Raw genomic sequence first — 20,071 nt, 5'->3', positions numbered from 1 at the left:
TAATTATAAGTGAAGGAAAATGAATGAATGAATGAATAATCAATTTGTTTTTGGACAACATGGAGGAATTGTGTGCAACCCAGCATTTTTTACAATGTAAACCATAGTGTTTTTGAACCATTTGATAGTTTTAAGAGTTCACACTTAGCTGAGGATTGATTATAAAGCTTGTTTGGCATGCTGTCCTGGGAGAGAGCCCTGAGCTCTTAAGATCCCCCCCGTTCGCAGGGCGAGAGGAGAGTTGGAGCTCAGGTAGATCTTAAGAACTCCCCTGCTGTAGTAACTAATGAAAAGATAGTGATTGCTTTTAAGAGATAACTACTTAATAGCTGCATGTCTATGATATCAATTTGGATTCGTCAATTAACTTAAGCTGCATGTTTTTGGATGGTGGGAGGAAACCAGGAAACCTGGGGGAAACCTACGTGAGCACTGAAAGAACGTGTAAACTCCACAGAAACGTTCTTGTGTTCACCGAAAGGAGGAGGAGGAGTAAGGGTGGAAGGGGGGGGGGATTCTTCAAAACGAAGATGGCTGTTATATGAAACTTAGGGTATTTATGCTGGCTTAGGAATCATCTGATTAATGAATCATAAATTAAATAATGCGGGACCGGCTACAAGCAATCATAAGCACGTGATCCTCTCGAAAACTTTAAACATTCAGCTGAGAGTTCAGAGTTCAACTTTGAGTAATTTGTTTATATTACTATAGTTGTTGCGTTACCATAGCACAACAGATTATTTACCATATGATTCAAAAACACAATAGTATTTACTAAGTAGGAATGAGATGTTGAGAAGAAAATGTAAAATCTATAGTAAAGTAAAGTAAAGTAAAGTAAAGAACTTTTATTGTCATTGTAGTTAAACAACGAAATTTGTTTGGTAACTCACAGAGACCAGCAGCAATATAAAAAGAGAGAAAACAAACAATAGACATAATACTAAAATATAAGATGCAAGATAAAATATACTAAATGTAATGTCACATAAAACAAACAATAGACATAATACTAAAAATATAAGATGTAAGATAAAAAATACTAAATATAATAAGTCACAGTATTTACATTGTGGCAAATGAGTGCAAACATGAATATCCATAAAGATTCTAGTCATATATAGTCATTCCTTAATTCATTTATTTTTATTTACATTTATTTTTTTCGGCTTAGTCCCTTATTTATCATGGGTCGCAACAGCGAAATAAACCGTCTATATGTAAAATCTATATAGTCAAATATGAGGTATATTATTGCACATGATGAAACACCATAGTTTAACAGAATCATTTTTAAGATGAGAGTCTTCTTTACACCTGAACTTTTGAAATCATACATTTTTTACAGCTTCTTTCTTATTTTGATTTAATTTGAACACAAAACTGATGGTTGACTTTTCTGAAATGTCGCCACCTCCAGGCCAAAGACAGAATAATACAATAATAAGGGATATAAACAGCCATTGACTTCCAACAGAATTACTATAGATGTCATTGGCTGCTTTCCCCCTGATAAAAACTTGAATGTGAGTACATGTTGAGGACATTTTAATTATTTGGCTCTTTAAGAGCACTCTGCATTCTGTTCAGTTGTGATAAATTCTGTTAAACTGAAACGATGACTAAGTAAACAAAATGCTATAGGAAAAATACTTAAGTAGCTATTAAATACTAGTAAAGCCTACATAGTAAAGTAGGCTACTTAAATTTATCTGTTGTTCATGTACAAATTTGATATGAGCAATATGTTTATCTTCAGTTGTTTCACATTAAAGGCAGTGAAAAATTAACTTTTTTTCATAAAAGTGAAATTATTGGAAAATAATTTACAAGGAAAAAAAGCTTATTGTAGAAGAACATGTCAGATTTAAGCAAATATGCAATTCGCATAAATGGCATACAAGTTCATGGTTGCATTTTGCATATAAAAACATATGTACAAGTATGTAACATATATTTCAAAATATTACAAAATCGACATTTAGATACATATTTTTCAACCATTATAATTACAAATATGTTGAAATATTTTAGCTACAATTTTATATAAATTATATGTTAATCTATTGACATATATCGTATTTTATATGAGGTGGTAATTATATACAGTTGAAACCAGAAGTCTACATACAATAAAAAAAATGAACATAACCATTTAAAAAAAAATGTCTGATGGTAAATCATATTAAACGTTTACTATTTTAGGTCCGTTCGGACAACCTAAATGATTTACATTTGCTAAATGCCAGGACAATGAGAGAATGTTTTTTTTGAGAATGTTTTATCAATGTCTAGACAGTCAAAAGTTTATATACATTTCCTTGGTATTTTTTTAGCTTTGCTTTTAAACTGTATAACTTTGGTCAAATGTTTTGGCCATCCTTCCACAAGCTTCTCACAATAGTTTGAAGGAATTTTAGCCCATTCCTTCTGGCAGAATTGGTGTAACTGAGTCAGATTTGTTGTCTTGCGCGCACAAGCTGTTTCAACTCTGCCCATGCACAAATTCTCTGTAGGATTGAAATCAGGGCTTTGTGATGGCCACTCCAAAACATTCACTCTGTTGTCCTTAAAGCACATTTAAACTAATTTGGCAGTATGCTTAGGGTGATGGTCTGTTTGGAAAACCTATTTGTGGCCAAGTTTTAATTTCCTGGCTGATGTCTTGAGATGTTGCTTCAGTATTTCTATATAATGTTCTTTCTTCATGATGCCGTCTATGCTGTGAAGTGGACCAGTCCCTCCTGCAGCAAAACAGCCTCACAACATGATGCTGCCGCCCACATACTTCACAGTTATGATGGTGTTACTAGGCTTGTAAGCTTTCCCCTTTGTCCTCCAAATGTAACTCTGGTCATTATGGCTAAACAGTTCAATCTTAGTTCCATCAGACCACAGGACATGTCTCAAAAATTAGTCTCTTTCCCAGTGTAATTTAGCAAATTGTAATCTGGCTCTTATGTTGATTCTGGCTTGTTGATTTTCCCATGTTGTCACACAAGGAAGCAGTGAGTTTGAGGTTTTCCTTAAATACTATTCTACAGTTGTGCCTCCAGTTAACTAAAATGTTGTCAATTAGCCAATCAGAAACATCCAAAACCTTGACACCATCATCTGAGCTTTTTTAAGAGGCATAATAATCTTATTGTATGTAAAGAAAGTTTAAAACAATTTCTCAAAAAATATCTCTCATTAATCTGCTATCAAGCACAAAAGAAACAAATATGATAATCTTAATTTACCTAAAAGAGAAAAAGTTTAGTCATATAAGCATCTGACTTTTTTTAAATGGCTATGTGCCTTTTTATACAGTCTATGTACTTCTGGTTTCAACTGTAGTTCAGGCCTGTAGCCAGCTTATTGAAAGAGGTGGGGTTTTTTTTCTGAAAAACTGAACTAAAATCACTTTTTTTTGTAATTATTTGCCTCATTTTATATTTAATTATGAGGTTTAAACATTACATTTTCGTGATATCAAGCACAATTTTTGCTGGATTAGCTTGATGGATTGTCAACATAACACTTTTTTTTTTTGCCAAATTCCTATTTTAAGTGTTTATTTACACATATACATTTAAACTGTAAGTTTTATATTACAGTTTAATAAATAATGTTGAGATTAGCATTTAAAAAAAAATAAAATGAATAAAGAAATATGAAAAGATACTTATTTTTAAAGTACAGTTTTATTTTATTCTTTTTTATGGGTCTGTTAAAGCTTGTTTTAAATAAAAAATTTAAGCCTATAAGTAAATAACAAATTGTCCAGCTCATTCCAGTTTCCTCATTCAGAATTTGGCCATGATTTGAATAATTCACACACAATACTCAAACATATTAACATTAATAATAATGGTAATAATAATAATAATACAGCAGAATATTTCTCTTGCTTTTAAAACATTCTTTGATTGGTTAGTGTCACAATTTATGATAGCAGAAGTAAAACATGGGATAAATCAACACAAACAATCTCACGGCTATTCGTAACTTTTTGATTCAGTGGCTAATTCGTATGAATTCGTACGATCTAATTCGTACAATTTAGTACGATTTGCTCATCACCCAATGACTGTTGGGTTTAGGGGTGGGGTTAGGTGACCAGTTCTGAACCTTTGTCAATGAGGGGTGGGTTTTTCGAACCACCCGAACCCCTCCTGGGTACGTGCCTATAGTTATGGAAATACAACTATTAGGCCAATATAATCTCATACTGTATTCGTTTTTCTGTATTATCCAACACAGTTTGTAGTCAAAATTAAACTATGCATGTGCAGTCAAAATGTACCTGTATGTATCATTCATTTAGGCTAACTATACAGTAGAATAGACTTCACTAGTATTTTTTAAAAACACTTTACAATTTATTATAGATTACTGTAGTATTTCCATGTTAGGCCTTTTATTTGCTACATGTTTTATTTTATTTGTGTATTTGTCACAGTATTTGCGACATTTTGGGGCTTCACCGTGACGTCATCCTTCCCACAATTCTATGCTTGATTTTCTCACCAAAAAAAAAAAAAAAAAAAAAAAAATTTCTCCCCAAATAAAATCAAACCTGAGCTAGCCTGTCTGTAACTTATCATTATAAGTCTCGAGAACATTAATGTGTGTGCTGGAAGCTGAAAACACCCGATTGAAGGACATTCGTGTGCATGTGGCGTTTTCATGAAGAGATCAACAGACACAAGGTCAGTTTGTTTTCTGAGATGTTAGGCCTGCTTAAAATCTTGTTTTTCAATTCTAATAGGTTTCTCAAAGGCCTTGTTAGAATAACATTTAAGTTGTCGTTCTTTTCAAATGTAAAGAAATTTCGTTTTTTTAAACGAATTAAGACCCGTAAATGCTGTCCAGATGGCGAACTATTATTAGCGATTCATTTTTAATATGTGATTGATGTGGTTTTAAGGCTCAATCCTCATACAAAAGCATTGCGTGATCGAGTGTATTGAAAATCACAACAGTTGAGGAACACGTTTTTGTTTGCTCTTTTATTCTCTTAAACTCTTTGATGTATAGGCCTACTCTGAATTTGGCCTGTGTACTCTTTTCTGTGTACTCTTTAAACCAAAACCAGTAAGTGTTGGTTTGTGTAGGAGGTATTCATGGCGAAACTGAATTGGAATGTGTCAAAAGATATTTCTCAAGACTTTTATTATTATTATTATTATTATTATTATTATTATTATTATTATTATTATATTATTATTATTATTTTAGCAATTTCTTAAAGCCGAAAGGGTTGTCGTTTTTAATTATTGATTGATTAGCCATCAATTTATTTAAAATTAATTACATAATACATACAATAGAGATAAAGTTGGCTTTATATTCGCACATTCGGACTTTCCCTTCAATAATATAATTTCATAAAAAATATTATTTGCAAACTCTAAATAGCTAAATCTTATTAGCAGCCAATGACTATTAAAGTACAACATTGTTCATAGTCAAATAAACAGTGTTAATGTTGTTTTCAAGTCACACTTGGATGCTAATTTCTCTTGAATATTCAAAGTAACATGGTAAACAATACAGAGACTTCTAAATGAAGAAATATGCGAATATAAAACCAACTTTACCTCTCCACACATACATACATGAATAAATAAATATAAAAAATACATTTTCGTAATTTGTTTTAATCGCATTTAATAGTCAAATTTAATAGTTTATTTTATGATATAATATTAACAACGATTATTATTATTATTTTAATTTTATTAACAATATAATATTAAAATAATTTATTACTTTTTATTTACTCTAAATATTAGTCTTACTCTACAGATGTTCTTTTCTTTATCCTATTAATATTTTTCACAATCTTTTTGCTAACTTAAGTTAATAAAATACATAAACAATTTATTAACATTCATTCATTCATTTTATTTTCGGCTTAGTCCATTTATTAATGTTTCAAGCTGCGGATGCTCTTCCAGCCGCAAACCCAACTTTATTTAAATTTATAAACATTTTTTCTTTTTTTCTTTCTTTTTAATAAAGCTTTATTGTAATGGAAACATTTATAGTCATAGTCTCTTAGCGCACCCTCGCGGCCCCCTGAGGCTCTCTGTACCCAGTTAGAAACCTTCTGCAAGCAACATTAGTAGTGCAATTGGTGTTTCTCATTTCAGAGATTATACAATGCTGCCATCGAGCGGTCTTTAAAGAGAATGCAGCGTGTGTGCTTCGTATTTGAAGTATTTATAATTTTCTGACATTTGCCAATATGTAGTTTGACCTCGTTGAGTTTTAAGTGCTCCCAAGTTTCTTTCTTTATTATTGTTCGACAGCATAGCACAATAAAATCAACCTGAATTCACTAATCAATGCCACTGAAAGTTATTAAACACCCCATATTTCATTAGTGTTCCATGATTTCCCGAGTTCTTTTAGCTGTAATATCCCTGCTGAAAAATCCAGCTTAAACCAGCCTAGGCTGGTTGGATGGTTTTAGCTGGTTGACCAGGCTGGTTTTTGAGGGGTTTTGGCCACTTCCAGGCTGGTTTCCAGCCATTTCCAGCCTGGTCTTAGCTGGTCAGGCTGGAAAATGACCAGCCAAATCCAGCTAAAACTAGCTTGAACAGCCTGGTTTAAGCTGGATATAGCTGGTTTTGGCTGGACTCCCAGCTTGGCTAGGGTGGTCAAGCTGGTTTTAGCTGGTCATCTCCCAGCCTGACCAGCTAAGACCAGGCTGGAAATGGCTGAAAACCAGCCTGGAAGTGGCCAAAACCCCTCTAAAACCAGCCTGGTCAACCAGCTAAAACCAGCCAACCAGCTTAGGCTGGTTTAAGCTGGATTTTTCAGCAGGGATGTATTATATAATACATATATATTATATTAGTTTACACTGCAAAAGCAATTAGTTACTTAAAAAAATGAGTAAACCTGTTTTAACTTCATATGCACATAGTTTATTTACTTATTAAACGGGGTTTCTCACTTTTTAAAGCAAAGTAAACTCATTTTAGTAATCTTTACTTAAGTAAGGTCATCTAATCGCTAAAGTGTACTCCCATTGTTTGTTTTGTAAGCCTATAAATTTAGATCCCTGCGTGTGTAACTGTGGGACAATGATTGTAAAACAGCTTAAATGAGCCCTGAAAACAGCTACAGAGAAAAGTGCATTGGACGTTAAAATTGTAACATTGTTTTATTCTCACAATCAAATTTAACCTCTCTCTAGACAAAGATTCAAAGGAAAAAAAAGCTTTCAATAAAAACTTTTCATTCACAATTTTTATTACAGGTTAGTCTGAATAATTCCAGCTATTCAAATAAAATAAAAAACAACATACTATAATCTACTTTCCCCAGTCTTTTCTAATTGCAACTAAAAGGAACATATCAGAGAACTGAACTTAAATGAAATCAATACAAAAAGATACTCTCCAGCATAAATATATCTACATGATGTCCCAAGTGTATGTTTTTTTTGTTTTTTTATTAAATTGCAACTAACAGATGGGAAATACAATATTAGACAATTGAAAACATAGACATAAAGAATCCACCTTGCAGTAAAGACGAAAACAAAAGCGCTCCGTGCCCAAATAGCACACGTTCGTCTTCAAGAAGTATTTGGTCTGGAAAACATCTGCTGTGTTAAGAGGTCTGATAAACGTCATAAAAAGATCTGCTCCCAATTGTGACGTCATTGTAATGTCATAAAAGTTCTGCTTGTAATTGTAAGTTGTAAATACCTTAAACACGTACGTCTATATTTAACGTCTCAGATTGACGTCTAATAGGCATTTCACAGATGCTCTAAATACATGTAAGCGCAAACATCAAATCAAGACGTCTCCGCGATGTACGTGTTCTCTTCACCAGGACCATGGCTGCATGTGGCCCAGATGATTGACAGATGATGTCAGATGTGTCACGATGTTGTTATGACTGTGGTGAATCTGCGGAAACGGCTTCATATTAAAGGCAGTAAACGGCGCAGTTGCCGGAGGAATCGAGGCAGTTATGTCCTGAGGGCCGAGAAGATGACACGGTCTTCCGTCCCTCACCAGAACGGGAATTGACACCCTGCGCGGGGAGAGCAGATACGGGTCCAATCCCTTCTCAGCCCGCGCCCTTTTCACTTTGTACCGATGGTTCTGGAACCATATCTTCACCTGCGTTGGAGTCAAGTGTAAAAGCTTGGCTAGATGCTCTCGCTCAGGCGCGGACAAGTATCTCTGTTGCCTGAAGCGTCGCTCTAACTCAAAGGTTTGAGTCTTTGAAAACAGGATTCTTCGTTTGCGCTTTTTCCCGGAGTCCTCCGAGCTTTCCCGGTCAACGGACTCATCCGCGGACAGTTCTGGATTCAACTCCTCTGGAGATGCTGACGGCACTGTGGAAAACAATTTGTTGTTGGCTAAATTAGTTTGATTCCACAATATACCATGCACTTTTCAAAATTAAGGGTTTTACAAGCGATGTAGATAAATAGTCCACATTTTAAGCTTTAGTATTGGCATTTATAGATCAACAAATTACATATTTTGTACAAAACTTATATTTTGACTCAAAATAGAGGATATTGAAGGGGGTTGAGTGCACACACCATTTTGGGTTACCTAAATAAAATAAGAAGTAAAAAGTAAACCATTTTTTAATCTGATAATCGGAAAGTAAAATACGAATAAACGCGTTTTGGTTTTAAAATGTTATGGATGTTTAAAACGCTTCTTCACTTTTATTTGTATGTGCAATAAACATTTAAAATAGGTTTTGGAAGCATTTTGTTTGTAGAAGAACCTAAAAGTCCTAAAGGTCCATACAGTCAAACTGCTCGGTTCTTGTGAACCAACATTGTTTTTTTTATGCATTTTAATGCATTTAACTCAACTGCACTGAAAAAAATTATTCAGAGATGATTCATTATTCAGAGATGATTCCTTGGATTTACTCAATTTTTTACGTTAAGTGGTTGTAAACATTTTATTTGTGTTGAATTTAAACAAACAAATTAAGTTGAACATTGTTAAACTTAATTTGTTTGTTTAAATTCAACACAAGTAAATTGTTTGCAACAGTTCTGCATGCAACACTTTTTTCAGTGATGCTGGGTTTATCCATGTTTTACCCAACTATGGGTTACATTAACCAAGCGTTTTTAAATAGAGTTATTAAAAGAGTCACTCTTTTCATTAAGTACATTTTAATAATAAAGTAAATATGCCTACTTTTTTTGCTTCTGTGGATGTCAAAGTTTATTTACTTTAAAAAAATGCTGGGTTCCACATAATCTATTTTTGTTGGGTTAACATGAAGGAACTAGGCGTCACGGTGGCGCAGTATAGCACGATCGACTCACAGCAAGAAGGTCGCTGCCATTTCTATATGGAGTTTGCATGTTCTCCCCGTGTTGGCGTGGGTCTCCTCCGGGTACTCTGGTTTTCCCCACAGTCCAAAGACATGCTAGATGTCCTTAATTGGCCATATTGTATGTGTGTGAATGAGTGTGTATAGGTGTTTCCCTGTGTTTGGTTGCGGCTGGAAGGGCATCCGCTGCGTAAACCATATGCTGGATAAGTTGGCGGTTCATTCCGCTGTGGCGACCTTGTGGCGATTATTAAAGGACTAAGCCGAAAAGAAAACGACTGAATGAACGTGAAGGAACAGAGTAAACTTGCTGGTTTTAACAAATTTAAGTGGATTGAACAAAACAATTAAATTGTGTCCCCCCAATAAACTCAAGAATTGTGTTGTTTCAGCTAATTTTAAATAAATAGTTTGAGCAAACAACAAATATTTTTTGTGTTTTTTTTGCCTATATTTTTATAAAAACAAGAAAATTATAGCCTACTTAATTTTTAAGCTGTTTGTTGTACTTTATTGAACTCAATGTTGTATTTTTCACCACAGTAGCATATACGTAGCCTAAATAAAAAGGCGAATCCAAAAATATAATTACAACAAATATAAACAAATTGAATCTAATCCAAGAGTGCAGTTACAATCGTCTAATTGTGTGATTAGTGTGGATAATAAGCTAAAGTTTAAACAGCAATCTGTGTTGATAACAGCACTATATGTGTTGGTGCTCAGTGGGTAAGGCATTCATCAGCATAGACAGCAAAAATTAGTCCAAGGCACTCGAAAAATGTGGCCTTTATTAACATGGTCATTAACATGGATTATATAACATAATCCTTGTGTTTTGAAGTTTAGGCATGATGAAGGCAGTTTTTGCTGTTTTTGAGGGCGGTTTTTTTAAGGATTAGTCGTATAAATAAACGCTTTTAAATATTTTTTCCACATTTTTCGAGTGCCTTGGACTGATTTTTGCTGTTTATGCTGAGGAATGCCTTACCCACTGAGCACCAACACATTATTTAAGATACCTGCCCTGAGCACTTTTTGTTTGATTTTAATAATTTAAACCGTCGATGTCAATTAAGAAAATGTAACGTGTGTGTGTATGTATGTATGTATATATATATATATATATATATATATATATATATATATATATATATATATATATATATATATATATATATATAGAGTGTGCGTACGATTCCAAACAAAATCTCTAGGGATTAAGCGAAAAAAAAAAAAAAATGTCAGAGATGATGATTTTTGTTTTGCACTTTAATAGTTTTTTTTAACTTAATTTCATTAGAATATAAGCTTCTCCAGCGTATTGTAGTAGGCTAAAATAATCAAAATGCGTACTCTTACCTGGATATTTGTGTCCGCACGAAGATCCGAGCCAGAGCGCGTCTCTAGAGGAGTCGTGCTGTTTTTTCTGATTTGCATTGAGTCCTTCATCCTGCTCATCTTCAGTGTCTTCACTCACAGATCCTTCGTCGTTGGTGTCCGGGAGGTCTAAAATATCACGTACAGTGAAACCCGACTTTGAATTCTTTAGGGACATTTTCCAAACCAGTAGGACTGCGACAGTGAAGGTCTCTCGGTGAAGTTATAAATAATAAATATCCTTCCTATTGGACAGCGCACACACGGATCACAGATGCTTTTCAGATGTTACAGTGCTTGACCGAACCAATCCATTAGTCTGGTCCATTTAAGGTCGTGGATAAGTGTTGGAGCTCCAGGAAAAAAGCGGCCTTGGCGATTAAGGGTGGATCTGTGGAGTCAAGTGCTCGAGCGCTTCTGCGGGTGTGAAATATAGTGAGTTGAGCTTCAATCAGCGGAAGATCAGAAATGCATGAGTGGGATGAGGTGACACGACTAAAACACGCAGAAGAGGGGGAGAGATGCCCCCCGGACGCATTTACATATCAGTGGCGCAAATGGAAACCCTCCGTTATAATTATCTTTAAAAACACTCGCTTTATTTTAACCCGTGATTGGTCTGCGCATTAAAGGTGGCGTTGTGGATGACGAGCTGTCCGTGTTGAAATTAGGTTGGTTAAAGTGGCAAGTGGACAAATTATGGAAACCTTTTGGGTCAATATTTTGTTTAGAGCTTAAGTCAAGTACCAAATTCATCAACCCATATTTGACGACAAGAGCCGAATCCTGTTATACTGACCTCCTTCAGAATTCAAGCTATATATATGATGTAGGTCATCGATACTTTTAGTCTGGTGCTTAAAAGCTTTTCGTTGATGATTCATTCAGATGTTTAAAATAAATTGATGGCTGAAGCACGTTATACTTCACTAAATGATCACAAGCCAATGCGTCTATTTTAGGCACGACATATATTATTGAGTATATATCAGGCTACACACTCAGACAATATTTTACAAATGCATTCAGAAACTTTTGTAGATTTTTATTATTATTTTTATTATTATTTATTTATTTATTTATTTATTTATTTTATCATCATCATTATTATCATTATAGCTGTAGTGAATCCTTTGCTTTTTGTATGTTCATTTGTGATTTGTTTTCATTATTTTTCTATAGGCAACGTTTTTTTTTTATCTCCAAAAATGAAGTTAAACTATAAATCAATGCAATCGAAGCCATTTTCGCTTCTTTAAAGAACAATTTCAACAAATATTTGCTTATAAAAGCTTTGTTGACAATTTAAATGTGGGGATAATTGGCCCATGAACATTTGCTTGTTCAAGTATTTCGTACAAGAGGCAATTCAATCACAACGTTACATTAAAACACCCGCCATAGGATTATTTATCAACATGTGAAGCTTTTTGGAGTTTTCTGAAGCTATGGAAATTGACAGGAAACGCATTTGGACCATTCTTATTGTTTACATCCCTTAAAATGGTCTATATATATAGTCAATGAAAATTATGTTTTAAGATTGTCGTTTTTTCTCTCCATTGCTTGCACAAACTCCTTTGTGCTTCCTATTTAATTAGCCTCCCAACTTTTAGACGCATAAAAATGCATGCACGAATAAATGCAACACAATTAGCCTACATCTAAATGTAAAGGAGTGTGTGGCTCTCGTTTTGTTCATATCGCCTCATTTTATTCGAGTTGTTGTGAAATGATTTTGGGTGTCTCCTCCTTCGGACAGTGTATATTATGTGATGTGAATGTTCAGTGGGCTCTGCGTGCGTCATGGGTGGTCGGACTGTGCAAACACATCTACAAACCAACAGCTAAGCTCTGGACAATAGGCCAATGAAAGGCTCCCTCTGGAAGTTTTTTGTGCTAGATCAGGTTTTGCATTTATTTGGGGCGCAAGAAATAATGGTTGATTGACGCCCCCGCACAATACACCCAAACTGGTAAAATAAAAGTGAGCTCGTTCCTTGTTGTCATGGCATTCAACTGGCTTCAATGAACGATCCCTTCATTCGTGTTTAGGGCTTTGACTGTCTTTTTAAAACCAGATTAGACTAGATAGCGAAATGTTTGCGTGTTTTTGGCAGTTATAATTTCCTTCGGTAATACACATATTTCCGTCTCACGTTGCATGGACCTGACAATTAATTAGCAGGTGTGATCTAAAAAGACGCTTACTGTTAATGAATGAGAATAGGAGTTTAGCCAAGTGCTTTTTAAAGATTGAGGCTTGTACACAGATCAAGCTTTTAAGAAAACTGCACAAAACAAATCTCAAGGATGATTTTCCGATTGAAACAGCTGAATATTTTCAGATGCTGCCTTAAATTTGGGTTATAGCTAAACTTTCCATACAATAAACTGAGTTAAAATCAAGTTAAATATATTATGTTTAATTTAATTGAATCCTTCCTCGTCATTTCAATAAGTTAAAATAACACAAGAAACGTCACGACTGCGATATTTAATAACCTTTATTTAATCAGGTAAGTCAAATGAGAACCAGTTCTCATTTACAATGACGACCTGGCCAAGAGGCAACATACAAACCAGATAGGAAGCAGCAGGGACACAATACAATAACCCAAATACTTGTATGACCAGAGTGTTTTATTGGTTATGTACAAACAATGGTAAATACTGGAAAGCACACTTGAAATAATATTTGATCCCAAGTGTGTTGTCGAGCATTTACCAGTGTTTGTACAGGTACATAATCAAGAAATCACTCAGTCATACAAGCATTTGGGAATTTACATATCGGGCTCTAACATGGAACACCCATGTAAATTAGAAAGCCTTATCAAAGACTTTATTTTCTACGAATGTTAGGGTTCTATGATGTTGACAAGAAAATCATATACTTATTTCATCAGGCTGTGTTTGAGAGTGTCATCAGGTATGGTCTATCTACATAGTATGGTAATCTTTCTGTAAATCTAACTACTATCAGAATTACTATGAGATTAATAGGATCAGAAATTTTCACCAGTAATCAAACATTCTACGAGCAATGCACTCTAAATGAAGCGAAAATAATTCTGAAGAATCCATCTCATATTCCCATGTTATGATTTTTTACATTCTGGTAGAAGATGCAGAACCTTCCCCTGGAAGTGAAATAGACTTAAGAACACTTTTATCCCAGTGTCAATCAGACTATTGAACACTGATCGATATTATGCATATGTTTGTATTTGTGTAATGTAAATGTAATACTTTTGCATGTTTGTTTTTTATAATTTTTATCATGTCAGAACCTGCCCACAATCCACAGAAAACTTCCCCTTGAGGGACAATAAAGTATACACACACACAAACAAACAAACAAACAAACAAACAAACAAACAAACAAACAAACAAACAAACAAACAAGCAAACAAACAAGCAAACATATTAATTTAACAAATACAGATAATCAAATATAAAACCAAAGAAAAAATAAAAACAAGCACAGTGATCTTGTTCTGTTAACTATAATACACTCTCAAAAAAAAAGATACAAGGTGGTACAATTAATGTTCGTTAAGGAACAATTTTGTACTTTTGTAAAAGTTGTCCCTTATATGGTACAGAAAAAGCCAATTATGATACTGTTCTGTACCTTTTATGGTACAGCTGAAGTAAAGGTACACAATTGTTCTCATATAAAAGGTACATAAGTGTTGAACAACTCCTTCTTTATTACACTGTCTATGAAAATAAATATTACTGGAAAGGAAAAGTAATTTAATGAATAATTTCCATATAAAAACACGAATCATTACAAGCAAATGCTTAAAGAAACTCATAAACATTAATTATTAAGTTATATAATACAAAACAACGGGTAAAACAAAACTATCGGTATTGTAAACTAAACATTTACGGCATTTTTATTAAACATTCGAAAGGCATTTTCTGATAAATACAGTTTCGTTATTGATATCCACGCCTTTTGGTGTTTGCTTTTCACTACACGCATAAGCTGGCAAAAGTCCTGCATATGCAAAGTGTTCATGCAGACATTATAGTATTGTAAAACTAATAAAACATTGTGCAAATCTCATTACAATACTTTTGCATAATTCTATTTCTATTTTAATATTAAGTCAATGAAATGAAGTTTTAATTGGTTATAAAGGTGATTATAAAGCAGTACCTTTGATGAAGGTACAATATTGTATATGCAAGTTTTAAAAACCAAAGATGCATTTTAGTTTCCCCATGGTACAATCATACTTAAAGGTACAAAATGCAATGTTTTTTTTTTTTTTTTTTTTTTTTGTCTTAAGGTACAATTTTGTTCCATAAAAAAGGTACTGCCCCAGTGACAAGGGTTTGTACCTTCTTTGGTACAACATTGTACCCTTTTTTTGGAGAGTACACTATATACACACTAGGAAATAAAGGTACGAGAGCTGTAACTGGGGTGGTACCTTTTCAAAAGGTACAAATTTGTACCTAAAAAGTCCATATTATTAAATTAAGGGTAAATTTTAGTACCCTAAAAGTACAAAAGTGTTCCTCTTTAAATTTTTAGGTACTAATATATACTTTTGAGGTACCAATATACCCAGTGACAGCTCTCATACCTTTATTTCTGAGAGTGTATTGTGCTATATTAAAAGTGTTGAGCTTTAAGGTCTGCTGCAAATAATTCCAAGCATCAGAAAACTGAAAAGAGTATAGCGACCAAATGAAGTGCGAACTTTAGGTATACAAGGGTTAATAAAACAACTAGAGTGCAGATTTCCACATGTTTTCTGAATGTTAAGAAACAAGGCGAAATTTGGGCTGTCAGTGAAAATCTTAATAGAAGTCTAAGAATAGGCCAAAACTAGACTCATCAAATAAACATAATTTATGACTACACATATAAAGTCTGTCTAATCTGTCAATTTGATGAGTAGTCTAGTTTTAGACTTTTCTTAGATGTCTATTTGATTTTCACTGACAGCACAACTTTATCCTTGTTTCAGCCAAGCTGTCCACATTTAGATTTCTATTAGACGTCTATTTGAAACAAAATTGCTTGCTGGGTATTAAATGATTCACTAGTAACAAAACGAATTGCTGCATGGTAAATAACATCCAGTTTGTGAAGGAGAGTTTAACTGAATTCAATTGAATGTACCGTAATTTGAAAGAACCGAAAATTTAAGGCAAATAAAGTGACTTCATAGCCTAATATATTACAACTATAACTATTATACAAAACTTATTTTGACAATTAAACTTTTTAATTTAAAACTTAAGGAAATTCAACTGAATGTATGTTTTTTTGTGTGTTTTTTGTTTTTAAAAATTAAGATATGCTTAAATTTTGTAATAAGCTTCCTTTAAAAGCAACACTATATAACACAATATAACATGAGATACATACATTTAAATTATTTATGCAAAAGGGAAAGTGTAAAGTGTTATGTTGCAGATTTATTTGTATTTACATGTATTTGTTGCCTCAAACTATGACAAAGGATAGCTACATGTATGTAAAACAAACAAAAAAGCTGATTTGAGTGCGAGCGCCTCCTGTAGGGTTGCGTTGTGCGAGAGCGCCACCTAGTGTCGAATTATCGTAACTTTTTGTAACAATATTCAGCAGTTCTCTTTTTGGCGACTTTATAATCTGGTTTTCTAAAGTAGTTGTCTAAATACAACCATCAGTAAAAAATAAATAAGTAAAAAGAGTCCTACATAAACGGCTTTGATGTGGCATATTTGGATTAACAATTTCTTGTAATCAGTTATTTGTACACCAAAAATTCCTGGTTGCCTTAAAAATGTAAGCTGAATTAAATTAACCTTATGAGTCAATTTAACTTATATTATGTTAAACTGACTTATAACAGCTTGCATAACTTATAAAATTAAGTTAGAACATGATTAGCTTAGTTTAATAAATCACAATGACCTAAAATATACAATATTCATTCTTTTTCCACTGCAGTATGACTTTATTTTCTATACTGGAGATTGTTTCTGTTCAGTGACGGGACTTTTGTCTCAGAAAAGTCAGAGCTCACTGTCCTAATTAAATATTTAAAAATCAAGTCATGATCATATTTTATTTTGGTAAAATAAACGTAATCTAGAGGCCTTTGCCTGTCATACAAGCCACTTCTGATACCAAATGATCAACTAGAAGTCAAGTTATTATTTGTTGTTCCTAAAACTTGGATAGGCAACAAGAGTTTTGTCAGGTAGTGTATTGAAATACTTTATTTCAGTCTTTCTCATCATGTACCCAACACTGCATGTTTTGAATATTTCCTTTTGCTCTCACACTTATTACAGGTCTTTCAGTCTCTGCTTATGAGCTGGTGATCTGAATCAGGTGTGTTTGGTTAAGGAGACATGGAAACTGTGCAAAGCTGGTGGTACCTGGATGAGAAATACTGCTTTATTTTATTAGCACTCCACCTCGTGGAAACAAAACGCCACTGCCGGTCTTGAGCTCACACATAAATGGGCTATACTTATAAATACGTCCTAACATAAAATAAGATATATTTGTGTGTATGTATGTTTATATATATATATATATATATATATATATATATATATATATATATATATATATATATATATATATATATATATTATGTTCACTTTGTTAAACTGCAGAGTTGAATTTGCAACATCAAAAGCATTTTAATTTCTTTTCTCTTGAAGTGAGAAGGTACATTTATGCTAGAGGGGATAAAGCTCCGCCAGGAGATTATTAACGAAAAATATTATTTATTTACTAACCATTTTCACTATGTTTTATTAACGTTTACCTCTACCCTAAACCTACCTCTCACACTGTTGAAAAAAAATTCATTGTTTATGTACAGTGTCACAAAATTATGTCATGATGTGCGCATGCCAAGTCTATCCGCAGCTTTCGCCCTCATAAGTCTGGAGACAGCTGCGGATACTCGCATATATAGCATAAATTTCTTGAATCTGCACTGCAATAATAATTTATAATTTTACATACTGTGAGGGTTGGGGTAGACGTATATAATTCAACGAGTAATAGGCTAAATAATATGAATTGGTATAATTAGCATTAGCTACTGTGATGGTAAGTTTTAGAGTTGGGATGGGTAGGCTAGAAGTCAATGGGTAGCTAATGTAATAAATCATAAATTCTAGGTGTAACATAGCCTAATTACTGTTTTACAGGCATGGGTGTGGTTATGGTAGTGGTAGTATTCAATAACATATATAGGCCTACAATTAATGGGTAGCTTAATGTAATAAATAATGCAAATAATACTCGGTATAATTACTGTTTTTACATTAATGTGATGGTGGGTTGAGTTATGGTAAGGGTAGACGTTAAATTACACATATTATTTCGAACTACTAAAATGTCAATAAAAGTCAATTTGTTTAACTGTAGAGTTGAATTCGCAACATCAAAAGTCGGCAGAACAGAGATCAAGCTAAATTTACAACCCTAAATAAACGGAAAACACTTGTGAATCAAATATGGAAACTTCTAATAAACATTTATTTGCAGTGTAATGAAAATATTCAATTGACAGATTTAAAAATATCCTATAGGATAAAGTGAAATTCCATTAAAGTGTTTATTATACTGTAAAAATCAAATAAGATCCTAAAAGAAAAGATAGAAAATCCAGTAAATTAAATCATAATGCCCAAAGGGATTTTAAAATGGACGAAGTGAAATTATTGTTGGAAAATGCATAAAAATTCTTAATACATTATGGATGTCTATTAGAAATGTAACAATCCATTAAGATCATGTGACAGATAAACTGAAATTCCAACAGTTTTTATTAGCCTAATCATTTGTAGAAGGTTGCTTCACCCCAAACAATGTGTTTTTTTAAGATAAAACTGAACCAAACCTGAAAAGAAAGTTAAGACGTAATTATATTAAAGCTTTAGTATAAAAATATGGCTTTTCGTTTATATGGCTCCCAGCACTCAACATCTTCATTTACGGGCGATGTCATAATTGGCCACAAACCAATCGCACGTCTCCTTGATGGCTGGAAGAAAAGAAAAACATTTGTAATGTTTTATCGTTTTTAACTCTTAGAGTAGCTTACTCCTAGTAAAACACACTCATATAGTCTATGACTGATCACCTTCTCTGAACGGAGTGAACTGGAAGTCTGGCAGGTATTGGCGCAGTTTGGCGTTACTGGCGGTCTTCTTGAACTGGCCGTCAGCTTTACTGGTGTCGTACTGAGCCGATGGTTAAGATTTGTTAAAGTGTTTTAAGGTTTCGTTATCAACAGAAATTATATCATTTAAGAAGTACTTTAATTGTAATTTTTCTTCACTCTTGATTTTTTTTTTTTTTGCTAAAAAATACAGCTCCGGCTAGAAGTTAACGTAAAATATTATTTATAACAATTTTCATCATGTTTTATTACCGTTTACCTCTACCCTAACCCTACCTCCCACACTAACGGGAAAAAAAACATGTCATTATTGCTGTACAGTGTCACAAAATTATGCCATGATGTGCGCATGCCCAAGCCTATCCGCAGCTAGAAGTCTAGATGAGATACAGCTGCAGATACTCGCATGGATATAGCATAATTTTTGTGACACTGTACAACAACAATTAATAATTTTGCATTACTGTGAGGGTTGGGGTAGACGTTAATAGAATATAATTTAATGGGCAATAAATAATATGAATAAAACTAGGTAGCTATTACCGTTTTTACAGCTACGGTGATGGTTTTGGGATAGAGGTAGACGTTATAATATACAATTAATGGGTAATATAATACATAATATGAATAATACTCGGTTAAATTACTGTTTTCACTTTAATGTGATGGTGTGGTTTAGAGTTATGGTAGGGATAGACGTTATTAAAATACAATTAATGGATAATATTATAAATAATATAAATAATTCTTGTTAACTTCCGACAAATGATACAGCTGTATCTCTTCTAGCAATAATCCGACTTTACCGTTGAAGGATACAATTACATCACCGTTGAATCCCAAAGCGTCAACCACAGCATCTGCACAGTCCTTTATAGACAACTCGTCCTCCTCGCCGACTACAAAAAAAAGGTCAATGATAAACAAATTAGGTGAAGGAAATTCGTTGCAACGCACCATGTAATATGCAATACACCTTTATGTAAAACATGGCCACATGTTAATAGGTTGCTGAATACGTTTTATTCAGTAGGCTATAGGGACACTTGCAACACTTTTTGCATTTCCTTCAGTTTCTCAGAGACTTTTTTGAGAAACACACAATTTTAATATAACATATTATATAGTATGCTGTATATACACTATATTATCCAAAATTAAATTTCATCTAAACTAATAAAATTACAATTATACATTGT

At 33.4% G+C, this 20,071-nt stretch overlaps 3 protein-coding genes across 3 annotated transcripts in view; 1 reads left to right on the top strand and 2 right to left on the bottom strand.

Annotated features, from left to right (window-relative positions):
- Positions 1-4,475: 4,475 nt before the first annotated feature.
- pax1b (paired box 1b) overlaps positions 4,476-20,071 on the top strand; it is a 93,942-nt gene continuing 78,346 nt past the window's right edge. The window contains exon 1 of the mRNA XM_073933824.1: positions 4,476-4,697. The gene's annotated coding sequence lies outside the window, so the exon portion shown is untranslated. The remainder of the gene's footprint in view (positions 4,698-20,071) is intronic.
- Positions 7,239-11,128, bottom strand: nkx2.2b (NK2 homeobox 2b). The gene is made up of 2 exons (NM_001007782.2): positions 10,690-11,128; positions 7,239-8,353 (listed from the first exon to the last, which is right to left on the bottom strand). The coding sequence occupies exons 1-2, from the start codon at positions 10,883-10,885 to the stop codon at positions 7,836-7,838; spliced, it is 714 nt and encodes a 237-aa protein (NP_001007783.2). The 5' UTR covers positions 10,886-11,128; the 3' UTR covers positions 7,239-7,835.
- gfus.3 (GDP-L-fucose synthase, tandem duplicate 3) overlaps positions 18,206-20,071 on the bottom strand; it is a 36,219-nt gene continuing 34,353 nt past the window's right edge. Inside the window, exons 8-10 of the mRNA NM_001077284.2 lie at positions 19,692-19,771; positions 18,834-18,933; positions 18,206-18,734 (exon numbers count right to left, since the gene is read on the bottom strand). Of these exons, the coding sequence (NP_001070752.2) occupies positions 18,679-18,734; positions 18,834-18,933; positions 19,692-19,771 (236 nt within the window). The 3' untranslated portion in view covers positions 18,206-18,678. The remainder of the gene's footprint in view (positions 18,735-18,833; positions 18,934-19,691; positions 19,772-20,071) is intronic.

Source organism: Danio rerio, chromosome 20 (assembly GCF_049306965.1).
Source record: "Danio rerio strain Tuebingen ecotype United States chromosome 20, GRCz12tu, whole genome shotgun sequence".
NCBI classification, from domain to species: domain Eukaryota; kingdom Metazoa; phylum Chordata; class Actinopteri; order Cypriniformes; family Danionidae; genus Danio; species Danio rerio.
The sequence above is the reverse complement of the archived record's forward strand: the minus strand, read 5'-3'. Positions and strand labels throughout refer to the sequence as shown.